The sequence below is a fragment of the Cercospora kikuchii genome (assembly GCF_019650295.1).
Source record: "Cercospora kikuchii DNA, contig_00003, whole genome shotgun sequence".
Classification (NCBI taxonomy): Eukaryota; Fungi; Ascomycota; class Dothideomycetes; order Mycosphaerellales; family Mycosphaerellaceae; genus Cercospora; species Cercospora kikuchii.
The window spans coordinates 4,542,311-4,564,931 of NW_025408584.1; the positions used below are offsets into that span (position 1 = coordinate 4,542,311).

Sequence of the window (22,621 nt, forward strand, 5' to 3'; positions counted from 1 at the left end):
CATACCTCTAGATCGCATTCCCTCTCACATATCCCAAAATCTTCGTAATCTCACAAGTCTGCTCATTAAAAGAATGGATCTCTCGCACATCAACTCTCGGCAACGCAATACGGTTCGTCTGCCAATCAATCAAATCAGCATGCATCCCACACAAACACAATCCCACAAACACAACATCTCTCTAACTCACCTGCACAAAATCCACCGTCACAGTCCCATTCTGATTAACAGTAAACGTCGCCCCATTATCCGGTCCCCCAGGAACATCCGCATCCAAAATCGTTCCCAAAGCCACAAGTTCCGCTCGAACAGTATCCGCAGTAAAACCAACGTTGACGGGAAGAGGGACGGCGAAAAAAGTTTGGAGTTCGGTGGGGAGGACGATGAATGCGCGGCTCGCGAGGGGTGCGAGGGGGATTTTGGCGGCGTCGGCGAAGGAGTGGGAGATGATGGTGCGGAGTTCTTGTTTGATGCCTTCGATTTTGCGGGCGGAGGTGCAAGGTGCTGCTGCGGCTGCTTCTGGGGCGGAGATGGGAGAGGCGAGGAGTGTTGGGGCGAAGAGGGTGGTGAGGAGGAGGGAGATGGTGGGTGTTGAGAAGAGCATTTTGGATTTGGTCGATGGAGTGGATATGTGGTTCCTAGGGCGCTCAGAGAGCAGTATGATTCTGCGACGTAGGAAACGGCAAGACTTTCGATTGAGGAGCGAGAGGGGTCGCCTTCGAAAGAATGAATCAACCATACTAATATACGATGTAGTTCTATCCGTCTCGCGAATTAGTCGGGAATACCCCCCATCGCAGTGCGATCGTCCCACCACACTGGCGCAGCCGCAAGCCGCCTATAGCCACAACCATCATAAGTCTCCAACCAGTCCCGAGCTGTGTAACTCGAACTATTCGGATTGGTGTCCGTCGCCGGCAGAGCGGAGGCTTCGACGACTAGATACACTTACAGCAGTGATCAACGACAGCCGCAACAAGAAGTTGAATCTAGCCGCAATAGTTGGCGCGAATACGAACTCAGTTTAGAAAATAAGCTTGTTTGTTCCAAATTCTGGGGTAGCCGAGGGATGATCTTTAGCAATTGACGCGACGCCGCGTGAAAAAGGGTTCGATGGGAGGAACAGCCTGTGCGTCAATGGAAGTACAAAAGGACTTTGAAAAGCCACATTTGAGTTGGCAGAGATGGTCCCTCATGTTGAGCGTTTACGGATTTTACGTCCAGACTCACCTTATTGTTGGCAGTGGCGGAGGGAGCACACTCCCGACAAATCCGCAGCAGTCCGACCAGATGCATCCCTCGAGCGTCTAGATATTTTTCAAGGATCGACGCCCAGCGAGAAAGATGATGCAAGGGATAACACCAGATTGAAACTCGGAATAGCCACCATCTGCGATGTGTAGGCGAACAAGCGGAAAGCGCAGGATCGAATGTCGCACGCCCCAGCACAATTCGCTGTATGTTTCGTCAGTCAGACTAGCTATCGATCAATTTTCAAGAAGCACTGCATCGTCAAACCATGTTCATTGCCCCATCGAGAGACCATCCATCGACCTTCGCAACGATTACAAAGCCAATTTGAAGCAGCAACAAAGAACGCCAGGACGCCATCCGCCATTTCTTTTGTGTTTCCTGATCGAGCTGAGTCCTTGAAGTGTCGGACCTACGTCCAGTAGCCTTCTGGAGCGCGAGCGAGAGGTGGGGAGGCTGGTGGCGTTTCGATCGATCCTTCAGTCGAGCTTTCTGTGACCGAAGGAAGGGTTCCATCATCTGAAGTGGTTATTTCGGACGTAGTAGAGGATACGTCATCAGTAGTGGAAGAATCAGTGGACGAGGTTGTTGGTTCTGGTGGGAATGTCATGCCTGGAGAAGTCGCATCATCTGTGCTCGTTGGGGTCGAGGTGGATTCTTGATCAGTACCGGTGACAGACTCTGTAGTTGTAGAGTCGATTGAAAGAGGCGTAGAAGTATCATCAGTTGAAGTTGTGGTCTCTGCTGGCGACGAAGGAGAGCTTGGCGTGGGAGTAAGAGAACCGGAGACAGCTTCGATTCCCACTGCGCCAGCGATACAGGTTCCATTCTGTATAGCTTCAGCCGCATCCCCGTCGCCATTGCCGCTCACAGACCAGACTCCACGAGATCCAAAGGCAAGAAGACGATTTGGCTCGTTTCCGCCAAAGCATGCTGCGAAGATGTAATTTGACTGCGCACCAGTTGCAACGAGGGTAGCATCGCATGGAGCAAAGGTCGGAGCAGTCCACGGATCGTCAAGAGGCAGGCCATTCGGAACGAGGTACACGAAAGGTACTGCCCAGGTTTGCTGTTCAACCGCAATCTTGGTTTGGGTGCCCGAGAGGATCAAGTTGAGGAGATTGTTGAATCCGAAGGAGGCTGCGCCATTCCTGCCGGGCACAAGTGCGATGACATCTGTTCCGTTATCGTTGCTAGCAGCTTCGATGTTTCTTCCGTAGAGTCTCTGGCCATTGATGTTCATGAAGATTCGGAAGCGACCAGTAGGGAGAGGATATGCGGTGGTGACCGTGGTGACGTCTGTCGTCGTAACAGTGCTAGTGAATGGAATGGTCACTGGAATCTGCGAGCAGAATGAGTTTGGTTGCAGCACTTTGTGGACATCATACATACCGTGGTCGAAGTCGCAATACCGGAGCTGACAACGGACGTGGCCGTGAACGTCGTGGTTGTCGTCGTCCTCGTGGTGCGCAAAGTTGCAGTTCTCGACTCCTGCGAATGTCAGAGAGTTGTAAAACTATGGTGAGAAGGTCCAAACTTCGTACAGTCACAGATACCACACCACTGAACGCGGTGATCGTCAGTGTAGCCGTCACAGTAGCGATTGAACTTGTGGGGCGAAGGCATCGGCAAGCGTCGATTATTCCATCGTCGCCATACTTCCTACGGAGGACTGGGAGACAAGCATTCACTTGTCTGCGGACGATGCCCGCGGAATCGTCTGGAGGCGTAGACGTCGGGAACGGCGTAGGCCTTGCTGAGTTCGGACACGTGTATTGAAAGCTCGTGCTACAAGTTGTGAGTTAGAGCTCTGGTTCTCAAGGTCATGGTGTCTTACCTGAGAACGCCAGTGGTGACCACTCCAGCAAGGCTGCTCGTGGTTCCGCTTGTCACTCTGACGGTGCTGGTGTAGGTACTAGGCATGTCAGAACGTCGACAATCATTCAGGTACAATAATGGAGTGCGTACGTTGTCGTCACCGTTGTCGTCGACCTGCTCGAAACGCGCGTGACGGTCGAGGAGAAAGAGGTGCCGACGGTCGTCGTTCTCGTTGTGGTGCTTGGCACTTTACTACTTCATCGTCAGCTCCAGGAGGCATCATATCGGTCGAGGACAACTGACACTGTCTCGTACACGATGGCAGTGGATGTCAGGCTCCTGCAAACGCTGGTGATGGCTGCCCTACCGCCACCAGAGATGCAGACAGATAGAGCAGAGGCTGGCACATCCGTGGAGCATGAAGCGGCATCAGTCGTGGACGCCTGCCTTAAATCCAAAGATGGCTGAGGAAATGCTGAAGCGAGCGAGATCAGGACGAGGATCAAGAGATTGTAGACTCCCGCCATGATTGGTAGTCGTTCTTGTCAATGGAAGGTCCGCTGTGGTTGAAGTGCGCAAAGCAGTGGGTCGACTCTCCTGGGAATCTATACGCTCTGGCAATGCCAGCGGCCTGAAGACGGCCGCCATGAGTGCGAAACTCCGCCCAACTCCTTCACAAAACTCGCGGTCTACGCGACTGGTCACATAGTTCCTGTGCAATATTGGCTTAAACAAGGCCAAGATGTTGGTGAAATGCCATCAGTCGAATCAGTGATCGTGAAGTTGCGTTTCGGAGACTACGTTGGCCGCCATTGATGAATGAGGATGTCTCTCCACCACCACTAGCTGCACTGCATGGATACTCGGCTCTCAATGGGACCTGCACCGAGTGTCACCAGCAGCGCTCAGCTGATAGACCAGGCGATCCGTCGGTATTTCTCTTTGTCTGGCCTGCAGCAGACAGGTGTTGGCTGTTGTTCCGCAAAGCCATTCGTCACACGAAGTTCAGATCCGACAAGCTGGTGCAACATTGTACATCGAGGAACCGAGCATAACAAAGAGCGAGATCATAGGCGCAACTACCAGAGTTAACATGGTCTCTTTCAGGCAAGCCTCGTTGCATGTTTTGTTCGGACACATCCGGTGACATTCAGGAACCAGTGAAGCATTGCAGGTAGCACTTTGCAAATGAGCTCACCAGAGGTAGCCACATTCGCGACCCTTACTGGAGCAGTAGCATGCTTCACCACCACTGATCAATTAGTCAAAATTGCATACCTTGAGAGGAGCTCGTGTGTTGGAGGGTGGTTTCCATCCCCCTCACAGCTCCGTCCCGGGACGCGTAGTGCGCGCCACTCCTATGAGGGAAACTCGTCAGCAGCCTTCTGATGGTGTCGATGCCATGAGGGCAGATGATGCCCGATTGCAAATAGATACCTGTCCTGGCTTGCGAATTCGACGTGCCGAGATACCTTTCCAGGAGCTGGGTAGTCGTGATTGAATGCTCTTTCGCTTCCGAACGACCGGCTCAAGAGACGTCCCGTCATGCCGAAGCTGCTATGGCCCAGTTGAGCGGGCCTCAACTGGGCGCGTCGCCAACAGCATCTTACGACTCTACGCCACGGTGCTCATTGTGAAAGCCAGAGGAAGCGATCACCACAGGTCACTCGGTTTGGTGAGCCAACGGGATATTATGTGACACGCCGAAGTGGGCAATGTAGACTCGAATGTGAAGGAAGTGATGTTCAAGGAGCAAGGGAGATGGCAGTTTGCCGGGGTTCATGTTGTGCCAAGTCCGACGCGGTGACTTCGTGACGAGACCATTTCCTCTTCGACACCATTTCTCTCCTGTTTTCGCCACATGTCAGTACTGTAAGACAACCTCCATCGTCACGCAGCCGCTGTGCCCCTCGCTTTTGGTCTGTGGTTGTGCTGCAAAGTGGAGGTTGGCTCGTTCCTGCTGTTCAGTTCTGCTTCAATTTGAGTAGCGACAGGGATCTCAGATCATCCATCTCCGTGACTGCCGTCAGTCGGTGCACACAGCTCTCTCCGTATCGAGGACCACAACATGATGTTGAACGAACTCTCGCCTTCAAGATGCCGTGGACGTTGTCCCATCTGATCCTGTGTCTGATCAGCTTCAGCGCTATTGCAAGAGCACAGGCAGACATTGGCGGCCTGTCTGGCAGCCACACTGATATACCCAGGTGGTGCGGCAAGCCATATGAAGCTGGGTAGGCCAAATCCCAACTGACGCAGTACATCTGGCGCTGATCGCATCGCAGCTCGCCCAATTTCGAGCCGGGAGGTAGACTTGAGCCTCCTGCGCCTGCACCGAGTCCTCTGCTGCATGCACAAGTCCAACCTCACCACAGCATCTATGACAGTAGCGAGAAGAAGGCCCAAGTCATAGTCGATGCTGAGATATCTTGCATACATGGTCAGCCGCTTCCCGATGGCATGGTCGTTACCGCAGCCCCAAGGAACCACATAAATGCTTCTTTCGAGTTTGAGATTCGGGATCACGAGACCCAACACCTGCTGGCAGCTGGAGAAGTACCAGTCGGGTCTCGTGGAAACCTTGTCGATATTGACCTGACAGCTCTCAAACCGCAGCGTGCGCCTCACTTGATCCATCTCTCAGCAACAGTCAGACATGGCTCAAGTGTCGCAACGTACACAGCCGGCACCGACTTCCACTTCTTGCCAGCGAAGAATCATGGAAGTACGGTCAAGATCGACAACCTCAACGGCGGACTCATCGTAGCCAACAATGCCACAGACTACAAATTCACACCATTCCTGCCTTTTGGTTTCTACACAAGCTGTGGTGGATATCTCAACTACTCCCTCACGAACGTCACGGCTTACCAAAATCTCGGTTTCAATGCCATCAACCCAGTATGTGCTTTCACAGACGGAAATCTCGGCTTCCTCTTCGACTGGCTTGACTCCACCAATCTCTGGTACCAGTATGACATGCGACACTCCTACCGCAATTTGAGCTCTGTAGCCGAGCAGATACCACGTGTAAAGGACAGATCAAACCTCCTCACGTGGTACACGGCTGATGAGCCCGACGGCTGGCAATATGCCTTGAACTCAACAAAGCTCGCATACGACCTCTTGAAGCGAGAAGATCCATATCATCCAACAGGCCTTGCCCTGAATTGTGGCAACTACTACTTCGAACCCTACACATCTGGAGCGGACTTTATCATGGAGGACGCCTACCCTGTCAGCATTGACCCAAATTTCAGCAGAAAGTTCAACACCACCTGCAACGAGACCTACGGCGACTGCGGTTGCGACAACTGCATCGGCTCGCTTCGAGATGTCAGCACGCGTCTGGACACATACACCGCATATGAAGAATGGCTCGAACGTCCCGATAAGCCTCTCTGGAGCGTACTGCAAGCATTCTCAGGCGAGTTTTACTGGACCCACGATCCCACACCACTCGAGACATGGGTCATGATGATTCTGAGCTTCAATCACAACGCGAAAGGCATGATGAGTTGGCTCTTCCCGACCTCAGAGATCTTGCACGAAGCACACGGCCGCATGGCGAGATTGCTCACCAAGTCTCCCATCAGCGACTTCTTACTAGGCAGCAACCCCATGTCCCTCATCGACGGCTCTCAAAGCTCTCCACTGTCGCATTCTCACACACACGGACACGATATTCACCAACATCATGTCGATCTAACAGGAAAGACGGACATTGATGTCGCAGCATGGAGCTTCGGAGGGCAGCTGATGATCATGCTCGCAAACGTCGCTGAAGCTTCGTACAACGAGACAGTCGTAATCCCGTTGCCCGAGAGCGTCAGCAAAATCGTCGATCAGCCTTGGGGGAATTTATCGTATAGTTTGCAGAGTGATCGGGAATTGGTGGCGATGAATGTGCAAGGTTTGTCGACAAGTATTGTGATACTCGATACGGAGATTCGGTTTGCTTCTTAGACAGCATTTTTGAGGTGCTTGCGAAGGCGGTGAACTATTGTATATTTTCAGCATTTGCTTCGTGGGACACTCATCAATACGTCTCCCAGCATGCGTCTCGACGTCCTCGTCATCTTTGAGAAGCCGTACAAGGATCAGTGGAGTCGTTCGTTTGGTTAATAGCCGTCCCAGAAGTTTTGCGCTTTGCACCAGCAAATTGCAAACTTGCAAACATCCAACGACTTGTCTTGCTCACGATTCTCGTTGTGTCTGAAGCGCATCGAAGCTGGAAGCGATACTAGTCAAACACATCGTCGCTCGCCAAAAGTGCCGCCTATTTCTCGTTTCGCAGAAGGCGAGACACAAGCACGAGGCCTCAGGCGAAATTTATTGTGGATCTCACTCCATCATTTCTCCGATTTCTTGCCCCTCAACACATCATCAGGTAAGCTGACACAAGTCGTCACTTCACTCTCTTTGACGACAGCTTCGTACCTTGCATGAGCTGTGCATCACAAATCACAAGCACAAGAACGCCACATCCTCTTGCAAGCCAAAAAATTTCATTGGACAAGCTACAAAGCTTCAAGCCCAGCACACAAAATGGCCGCCACCGAATCAGCGCAGTCTTCCTCTCAAGACAAGATCGAAATCCAAGGCCTCCAACTTCCTTCTCCCGTTCTCGCACCAGATGTCTGGGGAAATCAAAAAGAGCAACCCGCCACAGTAAACGTGAAGTTACTTTTGCGTTCCACTTTCCAAAGCGCATCAGAGAAAGACAAATTGGATGATAGTACGATTCATTACGGCAATTTGGCCAAAGCAATTCGATCAAACTCCACATCTTCACAGACAGTAGGAGATGTACTGTCAGGAACGGAGCAAGCAGTCTACCAGCTGGCATTGAAAGGAGAGGGCAACTTCGTTGTGAAGGAGAGTGCGGTAGAAGTACATTTGCCAAAGGGAAGTATGCTGGGAAGCGAGGCCGTAGTCTCGAGTAGGACGACGTGGGATCAGAAAGGAGGAAGGCAAGAGACTCAGGAAGGTTTCGAGGTCAGAGATGTGGCGATTCCGACGTTAATCGGAGTGAACGCGTATGAGAGGGGATTGAAGCAGCCCCTCGTCGTTACTTTTGGGCTAGAGTGGCGGACAGCAGACCAACAGAGTCAGCAGAAGGAGGCTTTGTTTGCGCTGGAGAAGGAGGTCGTCAATGTGAGTCTCGCAAGGTCTTTGGCTGGACCGAAGTCATTGCGTTGTCCGGCTGGCTGACAATTCAACAGATCGTGCAGGAGACCGCGTACGAGACGTTGGAGACCTTGGTCGAATATGTATACGCTCAGCTTCGGCGGAAAACGCCCCAGGCTCTATCGCCAGGCTCAAGATTCCGGCTGCGGATCGAGAAGCCAAGGGCAATTGCTTTTGCGGATGCACCGGTCATTGAGATTCAGAGGACGGTACCTGCCAAACATGCGGTGCAGAGTAGCATACCCTCGCATGATGCACTTTCGGTCACTTTGGCCGGGTTGAGCGTTGTGAAGCCATACTCAGGCTGAGGCTTGGAGGCAGATGCCATAGCTGTGAAGTAGGTGTAGCTCTGCGAAAGGTTGCAGAAGATGCAAGGTTTCATGGAGAGGATGTAGCATTGCTCGAAGGATCAATGTTCCTTCTGCAATGAGGCAGCGCATCTCTCAAAGTAACGCGGAGCGTGCTCCGTTGAGGCCCGCTGCTAGTCGTAGTGACCCACCAAACCACTCTGTCTGTGCGTAAGTCTCAATGCAGTAAGGGCGGTGGAGATATTGCAATGTGTTCGCCGCATTTGAATCTCGGTGGATATGTATATGGCTTGTTCTGGAGCTTGGTATCGTCAAGGCAATACTGTACCGATGAGGCTGTTATTGACAAAGACTCCACCGTCTCGATCGGGACTTAGTATATATTAAGCAAAAGTTTTCCCTGTGCACGGTTGAGTTGGGCATGCAGGTACGTGTCGAGAGTGTGAAGATGGTGAGATTGAACGCGCGTGCTTGCCAAGCTTTGCAGTGGACTGTCGTTCCATGTGTATCATGGTACCAAATGAGGTCCAATGGGTGCACGCATGAACGTGTATGCAGCGGTATGGCTCGAGAGCACAATCCGCTGGTTGTGCGACCCGTTTGTAGGCCGGGGACATACTTTGTATATGTAGAAATGCCAGCGGCGCACACCGCCGACATGCCCAACATGGTCGTCGTCCTCACATTGGTGCACGTGGAAGCGTTAGAACCTTGGTGGCGTCGACCGGGCAGCCGGCCGGACCTGCAGGTCAGTTGAGGATCGACGCGGCCATCTGCTTCCGCCGAGAGTTTTGAGGAGGGAGAATGTGCCGTGAGATGCCGATTTTTAGAACAACGCCAGCAACAGAAGGCGTGGGAGATTGGTTGGGGACAGCTCTCGGCGTCTTGTCTTAGCAGACTCCGGGGTGCATCTGGAGGGGCGAAAATTCTGTATCATCGCGATGAGGCTCTCGCCGTCCAAGGCGGAGAGCGTGGAGTCGCGAGGCGCGCCGAAAGTCAATTGAGACATTTCGGCCAGGCGTGATGCTGTCGAGATGAGAAGGCGACAAGAGTCGGTGTGAGGACACAGTAACAGTGCGCACTCTTCGCCGCCATGTTGCTGAGGCAGGCGCTCCGATTCGCAACGAGCGATCGTCGCGCATATACTGCTCGGGTGGGTTGCCAGCTGGCCGTGATAGGCACGAGATTGTCACCATCGCTTCATCGTGCCATGGTGGTTTGTGCTGGTCGGTTTCTCGGCAGTACTCGCGGCGAAGACAGTGTGGCGAAGACCAAGACAGCTGGACGCATCTATTCGCAGCTGTGCATCGGGAGGAGGGGTGTGTAGCGGCTGCACCATGACATTGATGGGGAACAGCTCTGCCTGCGAGTTACCGTGGCGGGCGGTCTCTGAGGCAATCTCGCCGTACCGTTGAGGACAGAGCGTTCCTAGCGGCCAATAACCGCGAACCCTGCAGAGTCGAGGCAGGTGCAGGTGCAGCGGTGGTGGGGCAGCAGCTTCCTGGTGCTCTGCGCGATTGCGACAGCTGGGCAACGATAAATAATCCCAAGACCACCACCGCTGCTCGCCCGATCTCTGCTCTCTTCCATCCTCCTTCTCTCTCCCGCCCGTCCCTCTTACTTCGATTTCGACAAGTGAGGGAATTCTGACCTCATCACTGCGGGGTGAGTTCCTGCCCAGAGCTGCCTGTTTCAACGCGGCCAAACTTTTTGCTCGCCTAACATTGACACTGACCGCTTCACCCAACAGACATCCACCACTCTTTCCCATCAACACACAAGCCGCAAACATGGCCTCCGTTATCAAGGATGCACTGCCTTCGCGCCTGAAGCCAGGCAATGGCGAGGCTGAGGGCCGTCACCACGGCAAGTCTCAATCTCACGTGGTAAGTTCTGCTCTGTTTTGTTACTGCGTACATGGTGGCGGCGGCGGCGGCGGCGGCGGTGGCGAGAAGAGATTGGCAACAGCACCAGCTTCACATCAGCTGGAATGTCGACAACGGCATCGAGTTTCTCCTGGCAAACTGGCCTGCTGCCAATCTGTTGCGAAACCTGCTTTGGGCAGCGGTGAGCATCAGACAGCAGAGGCAAGCCACAGCGGAGAGCTTGGCCATGTCACAAACAGTCCAACATGCGAACGGGCACTTCAACAAACAATTCACTCCGAGCGACACATTGCTGGAACATGAATGGTGAATGCGCTCTAGCGAAGCCACTTTCAGTGAGCCCACAACTGGGCAAGCTGGAGCAGCTTCCGACACGGCCTCACTTGCATCCACCCAGGCCCATTTCCAATCACGGTCACCTTGAGCGGATCATTGGACTCGGCACTCGTGCCTTGACTCGCAGTAGCTTGAGGTGTCACTGCATCGAGTTCGACGACATCTCCTATAGAACAGACGATACAGCACTACAAGATGGCGAGCAGGCTTGCAAAAGAGATATATGAGAAGCTGACAATGGGATTCGATCAGGCTTTCGAGAACACCTCCACATCCGTTGCTGCATCTCAGATGCGCAATGCCCTCAACAACCTGGCAGACGGTGTCACCGATCCCAAGGAGAAGAAGGTTAGTACAGTCACAAGCATACAAAGCGGTTGAAGAGATGGAACTGACAAACGTAAAGCGATTCGAGACTGAGATGGACAACTTCTTCGCTCTCTTCCGCCGCTACTTGAACGACAAGGCCAAGGGCAACGAGATCGACTGGAACCGCATTGCTCCACCAAAGCCAGAGCAGGTCGTTGACTACAACAGCTTGGGCAACTCCGAATCTGTCGAGTTCCTGAACAAGCTTGCCGTCCTCAAGCTCAATGGTGGTCTCGGTACCTCCATGGGCTGTGTTGGTCCCAAGTCTGTCATCGAGGTTCGTGAAGGCATGTCCTTCCTCGACCTGTCTGTCCGCCAGATCGAATACCTCAACCGCACATACGACGTCAACGTCCCATTCGTGTTGATGAACTCCTTCAACACCGATTCCGACACCGCTTCCATCATCAAGAAGTACGAGGGCCACAATATCGACATCATGACCTTCAACCAATCGCGATACCCACGTATCCTCAAAGACTCGCTCCTCCCCGCCCCTAAGTCCGCCGGCTCGAAGATCGCCGACTGGTACCCACCAGGACATGGCGACGTTTTTGAATCGCTCTACAACTCCGGCATCCTCGACAAGCTCCTTGAGCGTGGTGTTGAGATTCTCTTCCTGTCCAACGCAGACAACCTCGGCGCCGTCGTCGATCTGAACATCCTGCAGCACATGGTGGAGTCAAAAGCAGAGTACATTATGGAGTTGACGGACAAGACCAAGGCCGATGTCAAAGGTGGTACCATCATTGACTACGAGGGCCAGGCTCGGTTGCTCGAAATTGCTCAAGTGCCAAAGCAATACGTCAACGAGTTCAAGAGCATCAAGAAGTTCAAGTACTTCAACACCAACAACATCTGGATGAACCTGCGTGCCGTCAAGCGCGTGGTGGAGAACAACGAGCTCGCCATGGAGATCATCCCCAACGGCAAGAGCATCCCAGCGGACAACAAGGGCGAGGCGGATGTTAGCATCATCCAGCTCGAGACCGCTGTTGGTGCTGCCATCAAGCACTTCCACAACGCTCACGGTGTCAACGTGCCGCGCCGCCGCTTCTTGCCAGTCAAGACATGTTCCGACTTGATGCTCGTCAAGTCCGATCTCTACACGCTCAAGCACGGTCAGCTGGTGATGGATCCTAACAGATTCGGTCCTGCACCACTCATCAAGCTCGGCGGTGACTTCAAGAAGGTCTCCAACTTCCAGTCCCGCATCCCATCCATTCCCAAGATTCTCGAGCTCGACCACCTGACCATCACCGGAGCCGTGAACCTCGGCCGTGGTGTGGTGCTCAAGGGTACCGTCATTATTGTGGCCACCGAGGGCAGCACCATCGATATTCCACCTGGATCGGTGCTCGAGAATGTGGTCGTGCAGGGTAGCTTGAGGCTGCTGGAGCACTAGACTGGTTCTTGGCCTCAATAACAGCGATGTCACTCGAAATGGCGACTGTCTTGCATGGTGTTACTAGAGTATACTGGCGTCACGGAATGCGGGATTTCGGGACTTCGATCAAAGACATAGATGCGGCATGAGTGTGTGATTAGAGCGTCAGAAAAGGTCAATCAGTAGATCTGACGACCAGCAAGCGGTTTTTTGCATGAGATACTACTACCGGAGGTTTACTCCCAGCTACGACAATGGAATGAAGATGTTAATATGGTTCGACATTTGTCCTCTCTCCCGCGTATTCCCTTTATCTTCCCCCCTTGCCTGATGTTGGTCCTGTCCATTGCATATGCTCATGTGTTATTGAAGGCTAATGTACGATGATGCAGGCGAGACAAATTGCGCATGGCACAGTACTTACATACATGCTTATGGACATTCGGTGAGTTCGACAAGGCAGTATTGAAAGTAAAAACAGTGACATCTTCAAATGAAATTCTCTTCCATGTCCAGCTATGAAATCTGCTTGTCTGCTATCGTTGACCAGGTAATGCGTACCTGGTCATTTCGCGATCGAAGTCGCCGCTGCAATTGCCCCAGTCTCCAACCCTAACCCTCTTTCACGCCCTCCGCATTCCCGTTCCACTTCCACCTCCTCGCCAAACCACCACATCTCATTTCATATGCATCAGGACATCATCGCGCCGCCGTTCTCATCATGAGGGCTGAAGCCTTGTCATACTGAGGGTCACGATGTCACGGACATCTCAACCCAGAGGCCCGAGAAGCCTGCGCGATTCGCGAAGTCTGCGGGATCCTGATGCCTTGCCTTCTGCGCAGCGGCGAAGAACTTCTACCCGATTGCAAAACACTACTAAGTGCCTGGCAATTGACGCGTCATATCGTGCGTGGATGGCACTCAAAGCCTTGCGCTGAAGGTTCAGCCAGGTGAAGGAGGCACTGGCTCATGCACAAAATGTGTCCGGAGTCCGGAGATGTCTGCATTTGCTCCAAGCTACGAGCACCGCCATCGCTGAATTTGATTCAGAAGCCGCCCAGTTAGGCCTTTCGCAGTCGTGTTCGGCGACTTCTTCAATCGTCGCCAAAGTTTGGGTATACGAATTGGGTACGCCAGAGCAAGCCACATCTACCGTGCACCAAATTGAGGACTGCCGAAGAGCCGGGATAGCGTGCACAATTGCGCCACATTTGCAACGATGGATATGAAGATTGGCATGCTGCCGGGAGGTGTCAAAAGATGATGGAAGAGCACGCTTCTTCGGCGTGCTGCCACGTTGTTGCGTGGGTCGAACTCATGCAAGCTGACAGAATTCTAGTAAGGGTTGTAGCTTCGATCATATTCACTCCGACTACAGCTCTCCGCGTATGCTGCACGATCGACTGAACCTATCGTCGGGAGCGAGGCAAGAGACGATGGATGTGAGGTGTACCATGCATACGAGGTGTGCTGTTAGCAGCACTGTAGTGCGAGGAAAACACAAATCAGCCATAATCACGACTAAGACCCAAGTGCCAAAGCCAATTCGAACGGCAGGTGTGTGAACCATTCGGCAGGGGACTTTTACCACGTTTCTAGCACGATTCTCAATGGTAGCCTTCCGTAGCCTCCCTTGCCTTGATGGTCCAGATGCTGAACCTTCTTGCGTTCTGCTAAGCATCGCAGCTATCAAGATGCCTGGAAACGACGGATACGAGCCAGCAGTGCCTCTAGCTGTCCTCGTCGAAAGTCACTGAATCAGTCTGCTGGCTCTATCAACGCCACGCCACGCGTCCGTGCAAGATGGTAAGAGTAGTAAGAAGTAACGGGTCCGAAAGAATTCAAGCTCGCAGTGCTATAAACGAGGGCGTCTTCAGCGACACCGAAGCAGTGTCCCCTCATCCATCCCTCGACACCTCATCTGGTATCACTTGGAACAACAAACTCTCTCAATGCATTACTCCCTCACTCTCAATGCACTGCTCGCTGCAGCAGCCTCGGCCGGGACTCTTGCTCGCCGAACATATTCGATCCCTAACTACAATTTAACCTATACCAACCAGGCCACCATCAATGCTCCAACGGACTGTGGCAGCTACATCACCTACAAGTCCCATCCTGCCGACAGCTACGACCCTTCGCTCTGTGCCGCTGATTGCGACGGGCAGCGAGCTGAGACCCCTAATCATTACAATGGCCTCACATGCCACTTTTTCACCAGTTACCAGCTTCTGAAGAACGGCGTAGTCCAGAACCAGATTTGCGCCCTCTATTCGCGGACCTGGGACTCCTCATATGCTACGAATACCGGTTACACCTCTGGCAGCGATACCTACACGATTCAAAACGCATACTCGTGGAGCTACAGCGACCCTGGCACTTTCACCTGCCCACAGACAGGCGGCAATCAGCCTCAGCCTCCATCCAATGGCCCCTTGACCACTTGTCCAACCCAATCTCAATACATAGTCGGTGCAAACTTTATTCTCTACAGAATCTGCCTCGATACAGACTACCAGATCCCTAGCCCGCAGATCACCTACGGCGACGTCGACAACCGTGCTTGCGCCAACGAGTGCTCCAAGCAACAAGGCTGTACCAAAGCAGTCTTTAACTTGGGAACGCAAACCTGCTACCTCAAAGGCAGCCCCAGCGTCGCAGACTCCAACTGGCAGAAGAATGCAGGTTTCCAAACCGTCGATCGTGTTCCTGTTGATACGCCTATGGGATCTTCTTGCCTTGCACCCTTGTATACGATCAAGCAGAATGGTGTTACATACACAGTCTGTCCTAGCAGTCATTTGAACAATGCGCAGGTTCTGAATTATTGGAATAACGTCTCGGGCGAGTATGTTTGCGCGCAGAAGTGTCAGAGTGTCTCCGGCTGCAAGAAGTTTGTGTATGATTGGGGAAAGCAGACTTGCTACAATGTGGGGAATGTGGACTTCTCGAAGGCGGGCTGGGCGACGTTTGATAATGTCGGGACGTATTGGGCTCAGTAGACGGGGATGTCTTCAGGACTCTGGTGTCGATGCCTGATGCTTTGCTCGGTCAAAGTCTTGAGACGATCAGGTTTGCTGAGAGATATGCTTGCTGATTCAATTCTTCTCCACAACAGACCGGAGTCTATTTGTTTCTACGCACAAATTTGGCAGTGTTACTCTACTTTGATAACAGATCGGAACGGTACATTAGAGAGATGTTCCATTCAATATAAGTTCTTATCGATAGGTCTGCATTTACATGCATGTCTCAGAGTGCTGGCAAGCGATGACGTAGGCAACCACCATCGCTGGGCCGTCATGCGCTTCGCTTTCGCGCCTCTTCTTGCGGCCTGGCGAGCTCTTGTTATTGCATGTCCTGTGCAGCAGAGGCTGAGAACAACCTCCTTCCGGTGCGACGTGGTCTCCTGATCTCGTAGCGTACCACAAATCCGAGTCACGACAGTGCGTGCTACGGTCACGATATCACCAAACATCACATCACCGTGCAGCACGCCGGCAAGGATTGCCTCACACACCAAACAGCTCTCCTTCTGTCGTTCCGCCGCCCACCGCCGATCGCTTCCTCGAAATACATGTGGCCCTCCACTTCAGCTACCATTGATCCCACTCGTCGCGGCTGATTGCAACGTCTGGTAACGACCAGCTGAAGACGCATTGAAAGTCCGCGATTCGAGACCAGATCATGGGCGACTCAACGCTGCCTACGGACCCGACTGCGCGACATGAAGCACAGCAAGAGAAGGCCGATGAGCATGAAAAGGATGTGGAGCAGCGCGAGGCGTATGAGTATTGGGGCTATCTCTTCAAGCCTGACAAGACAGGCACCGACAAGCTCAAGGCGCTGTTGAGAGGACTGAAAGATCTCATAGTAAGCACGCGCGCACGCTGATTAGTCTGCCCTCGGACTGACACCTACACCAGAATGAACAGTATGAGCCGTCGGACAATCCAGACTTGACGCCGAACCAGCTGGCGCATTTCTATCGCGACTTACATGGAAACTATGATCAACTGTTCCTCGGCACGCCCAGCGAGAGCATCGCCTTCATCTACAGGAGCCTGGGTTGTCTGCACAGTTTACAGCCGCTACACCATACGCACCAGACCGCTTTCACCGACCCTACCGTGCCGGCGCTTAAGACGGAAGGATGGATTATGTGGCAGACCATTCAGCTTCTGCTCGGCCCAGAAGAGCATTCGAGCTTCCTGCGTGAAGCTGTCGCAAAATGGGATGTGAAGGATCACGATACGGGAGCTGTCTTCCCGAAGATACTGCCTCGCGAGTGCTTTCCCTTGGATCCCGACAAGCACATGGTAGCCTGGTACGAAGGCGTGTCGGAACGTTTGCGACGAGAGGCTGAAGAGGAGGAGAGGCACAAACAGATTGAGGTGGAGCATGATCTGGATCAGCCACCGCCGCGACGTGTACGCGATCGACCACATGGACCACCACATGGCCCACCACGACCGGAAGGAGAGGTGCTTAGTGAGGACGATGGCGCTTCCGTTGATTCTCGAGGTCCAGCTTTGGCATATTTCCGCAATCCGCTGTATAGGCACGTGGATGGGCGACCTTCAATCGTACGGAAGAATTCCAAACGACCTGGATTGAGCCCGCGCGCGACAATGATTGACAAGGGCAAAGCTGCTGCTGCATCTTTTGGACGTATCGCACGTGGCGTGGGTAGTCCACATCTGTGGGCTGGCGAAGGAAGACACAGTAGGAGCCACTCTCGAGACCACCATGACCACCATGATCATCATGAACGCAGAAGAAGTCATCCCGATGGTAGACATGCTGCAGACGATCCGTTGTCGCCAGAACCCTACGGTGAACGCTATGAGCCGCGGGCACACTCCAGCCACAGCCACAGTCGCAGCAGTCGCCACAGACGACGAGCCTCTCAGCAGGTCGATAGAGCTGGAGCTGGAGCGTTGGCCGATGATGAGATGGAAGAGAGCGAGGCAAGCCCGGTTTACAGCCCTCCAACTGGCTCCAATTCGAGTCGACATCGGCATCATCGTGGACCATCTGACGCTCGCCTCAGCGATCGAGACCAGCCTCTACGGCACTCGAAAAGCCATGAGCCGACGCCGAGTCAGCGGGAAGGAGATGATTACTTCGCCGGTGCCAATCCCGATGAGCCACCTCCTTCAGGCAGAAGGAGCTCGGTTCACGACAGACCCAACACACCACCTGTGCAGTATAATGAGTTTGGGCCTTCGTTCGCTCCTTCAGCATCCCCTCTGTTCGCTGCCACGGTTTCCAAGCACCCTCCGCCGCCCGCACCTCCGCATCCGCGAGCTATGCCGCATCGAGGCCCGCCAGGAGGGATGCCGCCGCCGCCTGGGCCAGAATACGATGGAGGTCCTCCCGCACGGCATCCTTCGCGGAGGATGCACGACAGGTACGCAAGCCGTAGTCCTGGACGTGACGACAGAGGATATGATAGACCACGACGTTATGATGAGCCAACAGGGCCATATGATGCACGACCTCCGCCACCGAATGGATATCCTCATGGACCGCCACCTGGACGCGATCCCCGTGATTCGCGTGATCCTCGCTACCCAACTGGTAATTTCACTCCACCTCCCCCAAGAGACCCCCGAGATCGTGGCTATCCTCCTCCAGACGACCGCAGACCACCATCGCGCGACCCACGAGACTTCCCACCCCCACGCGACCCTCGTGATCAGGATCCTCGGGATCGGCGTAGCAGTCGTGCGAGCATGCCTCCGCCTCCTCCTGAGGATGACTACGAAGATGATCGTAGACACAGTCGGCCGAAGCAGACTCGTTTCGCGGATACTGGTGTGAGTGGGAGAAGATATCCAGATGAAACGGGCCTTAGACGGGGTTCGTAGGAGGAACCTCGTGCTTTGATTCGCGATAAGTTGAAGTTTTGGGTCGAGGAGAGGAGGAGGAGAAAGGCAGATGGGTGGGTTGAAGGAGTGTGATCCCTCACGAGTGATGGTTTTCTATGAGTTATGAGGAATGATGGTATGATTAGAGAAGCTTTGTTAGCTGCTATTACACTCCACTTGGACCTAATGAAAATTACTTGCACATTGTGGTATTGGAACGACCGCATTCTGCAAACACTGCCCGTGGTCCACCTCGTGTACTGGCAGACTGCAGATGGCTCACTGCTATTGCTCTGCATTTGCCTGCATCGTCATTTGAGGGACTTGAAGATCGGGCAATCTTCGTAGAGTACCGGCGCATCTTCGAAACGCTTCTTCAAATATGTGTGACATGCCCTGAAGTATAGAAAGTGACGATGTTGGTGACATCTTTCTCCGCTGAAGCCGAGACGTTCGGCGAAACCCCACGACCATGCTGAATGCCAAGAACAACATCATCTCCCGAGAAATTGGCCCGCATGCTGACAGACGTGCCCCTCAATCTTCTCCACCTCCGCCAGCGATGACTGGACCTGGACATGTTCGCTCCCTGAGTCGTCAGTTAGCAGGTCCGCCCATGCGGCGGGATTCCGTGCCGTGAAGTCGGCAGTTGCGAGAGCTGGGTTCAAGGCTGTGTGATTACTGAATGCAGCTGCAGACAACGGAGGTCTGGAGCTATAACAGGGGCACGTCAGGTATGATATAATGCTAAGTAGAGCTTGCTATACCTCATCACGAGGAATTCTGCAATTATCACGACTGGTGTCACACACGCGCGACTCAAGTAGCACATCTATAAGCGTCACGGACCTGCATATTGCATTGCATTGCTCCACCAACGCCCGGCCCACATATATTGATCCAAACGCAGCTGACAGCTTTTTTGAACTTCACGCCACCATCACTCACAATACAACGCGAACAAGATGCCGGGACAAACGAATGGATCTTTCTCTGGCCCCGTGCCGCTTTGGATTGACGGCAAGGAAGTGACGACGAGTACCACTTTCGATGTTGAGAGCCCGAATGACAGCAAGAAGCTATGGAGCTCATCATCAGCTTCGGTCAAGGAAGCTACACAAGCATGCGAAGCTGCACAAAAAGCTTCAAAGTCATGGCGCAAGACCAAAGGTGGTGATATCCAGAAGATCTTGCTCAAGGCTGCTGATATCATGGAAGCGCGGAGTGCGGAGCTCGCATCGTACATGAAAGAGGAGACCGGAGCTCTTGAGGGCTTTTGCCAGTTCAACCTCGTAACAACAGTCGATTACATCCGATCCGTCGCTGGCCTCGCTTCGTCTGTTAACGGAGTTATTCCTCAAACGAAGACGCCTGGCCAGGCAGCCTTCCTCTTCAAGGAGCCTTACGGCGTGATCTTGGGCATAGCACCATGGAACGCACCATATATTCTCGGCACGCGAGCATTCTTGTTCGCCATCGCAGCAGGCAACACCGCCGTCTTCAAAGGCTCCGAACTCAGTCCTCGCACATTCTGGGCTATCGGATCCGTTTTCAAGGAAGCCGGTCTTCCCGATGGAGTCCTCAACATCATCTACCACCGCCCCCAAGACGCCGTCGAAGTCACCAACAACCTCATCGAGAACCCCTCCATCAAAAAAGTCAACTTCACCGGCTCCACCGCAGTCGGCAGCATCATCGCCTCCAAAGCCGGCAAAGAACTCAAACCCGTCCTCATGGAACTCGGCGGCAAAGCAAGCGCCTACGTCGCCCAAGACGCCAACATCGACAACGCAGCCATGCAAGTCGCCCTCGGCTCTTTCCTCCACGCAGGCCAAGTCTGCATGGCAACTGAGCGTGTTCTCGTCCATCGCAGTATTCTCGATAAATTCGGCGAAGCGCTCAAAACCGCTACAGAAAAAGTCTACGCTCCGAGTGCTGACGCTCCCGTCCTCATCGCCAAACCCGGCGTTCAGAAAAACATCAAGCTGAGAGAAGACGCCGTCTCCAAAGGCGCAAAAGTCATCTACGGCGATGTTTCCGCCAAAGAAGATTCTGCTTATCGGGTTCGTCCACTCATCGTCTCGGACGTCACAAAAGATATGGATATCTTCTATACTGAATCTTTCGGTCCTACACTCTCCCTCATCGCCGTCGACTCTGACGAAGAAGCGATCGATATCGCAAATGATACTGAGTATGGTCTCTCTGGAGCGATCTTCACAGAAAGCTTGGGACGTGGACTCAAAATTGCCAAGGAGATTGATTCGGGAGCGATTCATATTAATTCGATGAGTATTCACGATGAGGCAAATTTGCCGCATGGGGGTGTGAAGAAGAGTGGCTGGGGGAGGTTTAATGCGCAGTGGGGATTGGAGGAGTTTGTGAAGATTAAGACTGTTACCTACATGGAGTCGTGAGAGAGAGGGGGAGAGAGCGAGAGAGAGAGAGAGAGGATGATCAGATGATTGATGCTGTACATGCGTGATGATCTGCGTGTGAGAAGAAGGATAGTATGAGATTCAGATTGTACATCTGATCAGGTACATTTCCGTGGTGAAGGACTTATCTGGCAACTCTGCCCTTCTTTCCTCATTTCAATCTATCTACCTCTATCAAACCCATTTTCTGGTCTTATCGTCATCCGCACCCCACACTTCGGGATGCAACTCATCAATCTATCCCAAAATTCTCCTCATCCAACTCCTTAAACCCTCTCACAAAATCCTCCCTCAAATCCTCCCAATTCTCCACCCCAACACTCACCCTCAACAAAGTCCCCTCAACCCCCGGATCACTCATCTTCCTCCACTCAATCAAACTCTCCACGCCACCCAAACTGGTCGCATGATGGAAAAGTCTCAATTTACTAGGCAAATACCTCGCAGCCTTCTCACTCTTCAACCAAATCGAAAACACAGGCCCAAACCCATTCGGCATCTGCCTCTTCAACCACTCCATATCACTCTTCTGCAAACTCGCATGTTCCACTTTATCCACAATCTTCTTGATCGCTTGCGCTCCCTCCCCAGTCTCCTTTCCGTCAACAGCCCCATTCAGAAAACTAGCTAACCTCTCCGCATTAGAACTCTGTCTCAAAACCCTCAATTCCAGCGTCCTAAGAGACCTAACCCCAAGCCACCCCTCTAGAGAACCCATCACACTCCCCAAAAATATCCTCTCCCCATACATCCCCCAATAATCCTTCTCCCACCCATCTCTTCCCCGTCCAATCGCAATAACCCCACACAACATATCCGAATGACCGCCAAAATACTTCGTCCCAGAATGCATAACATAATCCGCTCCAAACTTGAACGGATCCAGCAGCGGAGGCGGAGCAAAAGTAGCATCAATCGTCAAGACCGCGCCTCTCTTCTTCGCCGCTTGCGAAAAAGCTTCAATATTGAAAGCGATTCCCGTAGGATTGACTGGAGTTTCCAAATGTATGACATCTCCTTTCCCCAAACCAGCTTCATCCCAGCTCTTCTCATCGAACAAGTTGACGATTTTGCATCCGGTGAGTTTTTGATAGATCCCGAGCACACCATGACAACCATGATATCCGTCGCCGATTGCTACGACTTTCGGGTGGAGGTATGTGAGTAAGGCGTGGAAAGCTGAGAGGCCGGAGGAGTAGGTGATGACAGGTTGGCCGATGATGCTGGTGAGCATGAGTTCGAGGCGGGAAGTATTGGGTGCTGTGACGCGGGAGTAGATGTGTCCATCGCCGAGCATGGGGCCACCCGGAGGGTGGATATTGGTGAGGTCGAGGTCGCTGACGGGGATCAGTTTGGTGGGGTCGGAGTTGTAGCGATACGTGGTGGAAACGTGGAGAGGAGGAGCGACATCGATGTTGTAGTTGATCGGGTCGTCGGCGTGGATGCCTTTGGTTGCGAGACTGAGGTTCTCGTAGTCGCCGGGTTGGGGAATGCGACGTGGTGGCTGGTTGGGTTGACCATTGGTGGGTTCTGCCATTGTGAGTAGATCTGGTGAGTGTATGAAGAGAGCGATGGTGATCTGTATGGCTGGTGAACGACAGTTGAGGGTATCTTAAGAGAGTCGTTGAAGAGTAATCAATGTGCTCGCCCGCCCGGCACATGGCGTCGCTCGCGTCATTCAAAGCTTTCAATGCCGTGCCCCACCAGGGTCAACGATAGGGCGCGTGCCCCGCTTACTACGCGGTGTCCTGCGCGCTATGGATT

The 22,621-nt window shown here is 53.2% G+C and overlaps 9 protein-coding genes across 9 annotated transcripts; 6 read left to right on the forward strand and 3 right to left on the reverse strand.

Annotated features, from left to right (window-relative positions):
- Positions 1-7: 7 nt before the first annotated feature.
- Positions 8-604, reverse strand: CKM354_000615000 (uncharacterized protein; the record flags this gene model as incomplete). Its single annotated transcript, XM_044801454.1, has 2 exons — positions 8-118; positions 191-604. The coding sequence occupies 2 exons, from the start codon at positions 602-604 to the stop codon at positions 8-10; spliced, it is 525 nt and encodes a 174-aa protein (XP_044657389.1).
- A 1,059-nt stretch (positions 605-1,663) lies between these two features.
- CKM354_000615100 (uncharacterized protein) lies at positions 1,664-3,596 on the reverse strand (the record flags this gene model as incomplete). Its single annotated transcript, XM_044801455.1, has 6 exons — positions 1,664-2,593; positions 2,644-2,742; positions 2,796-3,039; positions 3,089-3,166; positions 3,220-3,321; positions 3,373-3,596. The coding sequence occupies 6 exons, from the start codon at positions 3,594-3,596 to the stop codon at positions 1,664-1,666; spliced, it is 1,677 nt and encodes a 558-aa protein (XP_044657390.1).
- Positions 3,597-5,166: 1,570 nt separating this feature from the next.
- Positions 5,167-7,035, forward strand: CKM354_000615200 (uncharacterized protein; the record flags this gene model as incomplete). The annotated part of the gene is made up of 2 exons (XM_044801456.1): positions 5,167-5,303; positions 5,355-7,035. 2 exons carry the CDS (start codon positions 5,167-5,169, stop codon positions 7,033-7,035), a joined length of 1,818 nt encoding a protein of 605 aa, XP_044657391.1.
- Positions 7,036-7,617: 582 nt separating this feature from the next.
- CKM354_000615300 (uncharacterized protein) lies at positions 7,618-8,567 on the forward strand (the record flags this gene model as incomplete). The annotated part of the gene is made up of 2 exons (XM_044801457.1): positions 7,618-8,226; positions 8,295-8,567. 2 exons carry the CDS (start codon positions 7,618-7,620, stop codon positions 8,565-8,567), a joined length of 882 nt encoding a protein of 293 aa, XP_044657392.1.
- Positions 8,568-10,357: 1,790 nt separating this feature from the next.
- CKM354_000615400 (UTP glucose-1-phosphate uridylyltransferase) lies at positions 10,358-12,563 on the forward strand (the record flags this gene model as incomplete). Its single annotated transcript, XM_044801458.1, has 3 exons — positions 10,358-10,453; positions 11,042-11,137; positions 11,196-12,563. The coding sequence occupies 3 exons, from the start codon at positions 10,358-10,360 to the stop codon at positions 12,561-12,563; spliced, it is 1,560 nt and encodes a 519-aa protein (XP_044657393.1).
- Positions 12,564-14,498: 1,935 nt separating this feature from the next.
- Positions 14,499-15,548, forward strand: CKM354_000615500 (uncharacterized protein; the record flags this gene model as incomplete). Its single annotated transcript, XM_044801459.1, has 1 exon — positions 14,499-15,548. One exon carries the CDS (start codon positions 14,499-14,501, stop codon positions 15,546-15,548), a length of 1,050 nt encoding a protein of 349 aa, XP_044657394.1.
- A 685-nt stretch (positions 15,549-16,233) lies between these two features.
- On the forward strand, positions 16,234-19,059 carry CKM354_000615600 (uncharacterized protein; the record flags this gene model as incomplete). Its single annotated transcript, XM_044801460.1, has 4 exons — positions 16,234-16,419; positions 16,473-18,368; positions 18,420-18,493; positions 18,864-19,059. 4 exons carry the CDS (start codon positions 16,234-16,236, stop codon positions 19,057-19,059), a joined length of 2,352 nt encoding a protein of 783 aa, XP_044657395.1.
- Positions 19,060-19,384: 325 nt separating this feature from the next.
- Positions 19,385-20,836, forward strand: CKM354_000615700 (uncharacterized protein; the record flags this gene model as incomplete). Its single annotated transcript, XM_044801461.1, has 1 exon — positions 19,385-20,836. The coding sequence occupies one exon, from the start codon at positions 19,385-19,387 to the stop codon at positions 20,834-20,836; it is 1,452 nt and encodes a 483-aa protein (XP_044657396.1).
- A 253-nt stretch (positions 20,837-21,089) lies between these two features.
- On the reverse strand, positions 21,090-22,394 carry CKM354_000615800 (uncharacterized protein; the record flags this gene model as incomplete). The annotated part of the gene is made up of 1 exon (XM_044801462.1): positions 21,090-22,394. The coding sequence occupies one exon, from the start codon at positions 22,392-22,394 to the stop codon at positions 21,090-21,092; it is 1,305 nt and encodes a 434-aa protein (XP_044657397.1).
- Positions 22,395-22,621: the final 227 nt, after the last annotated feature.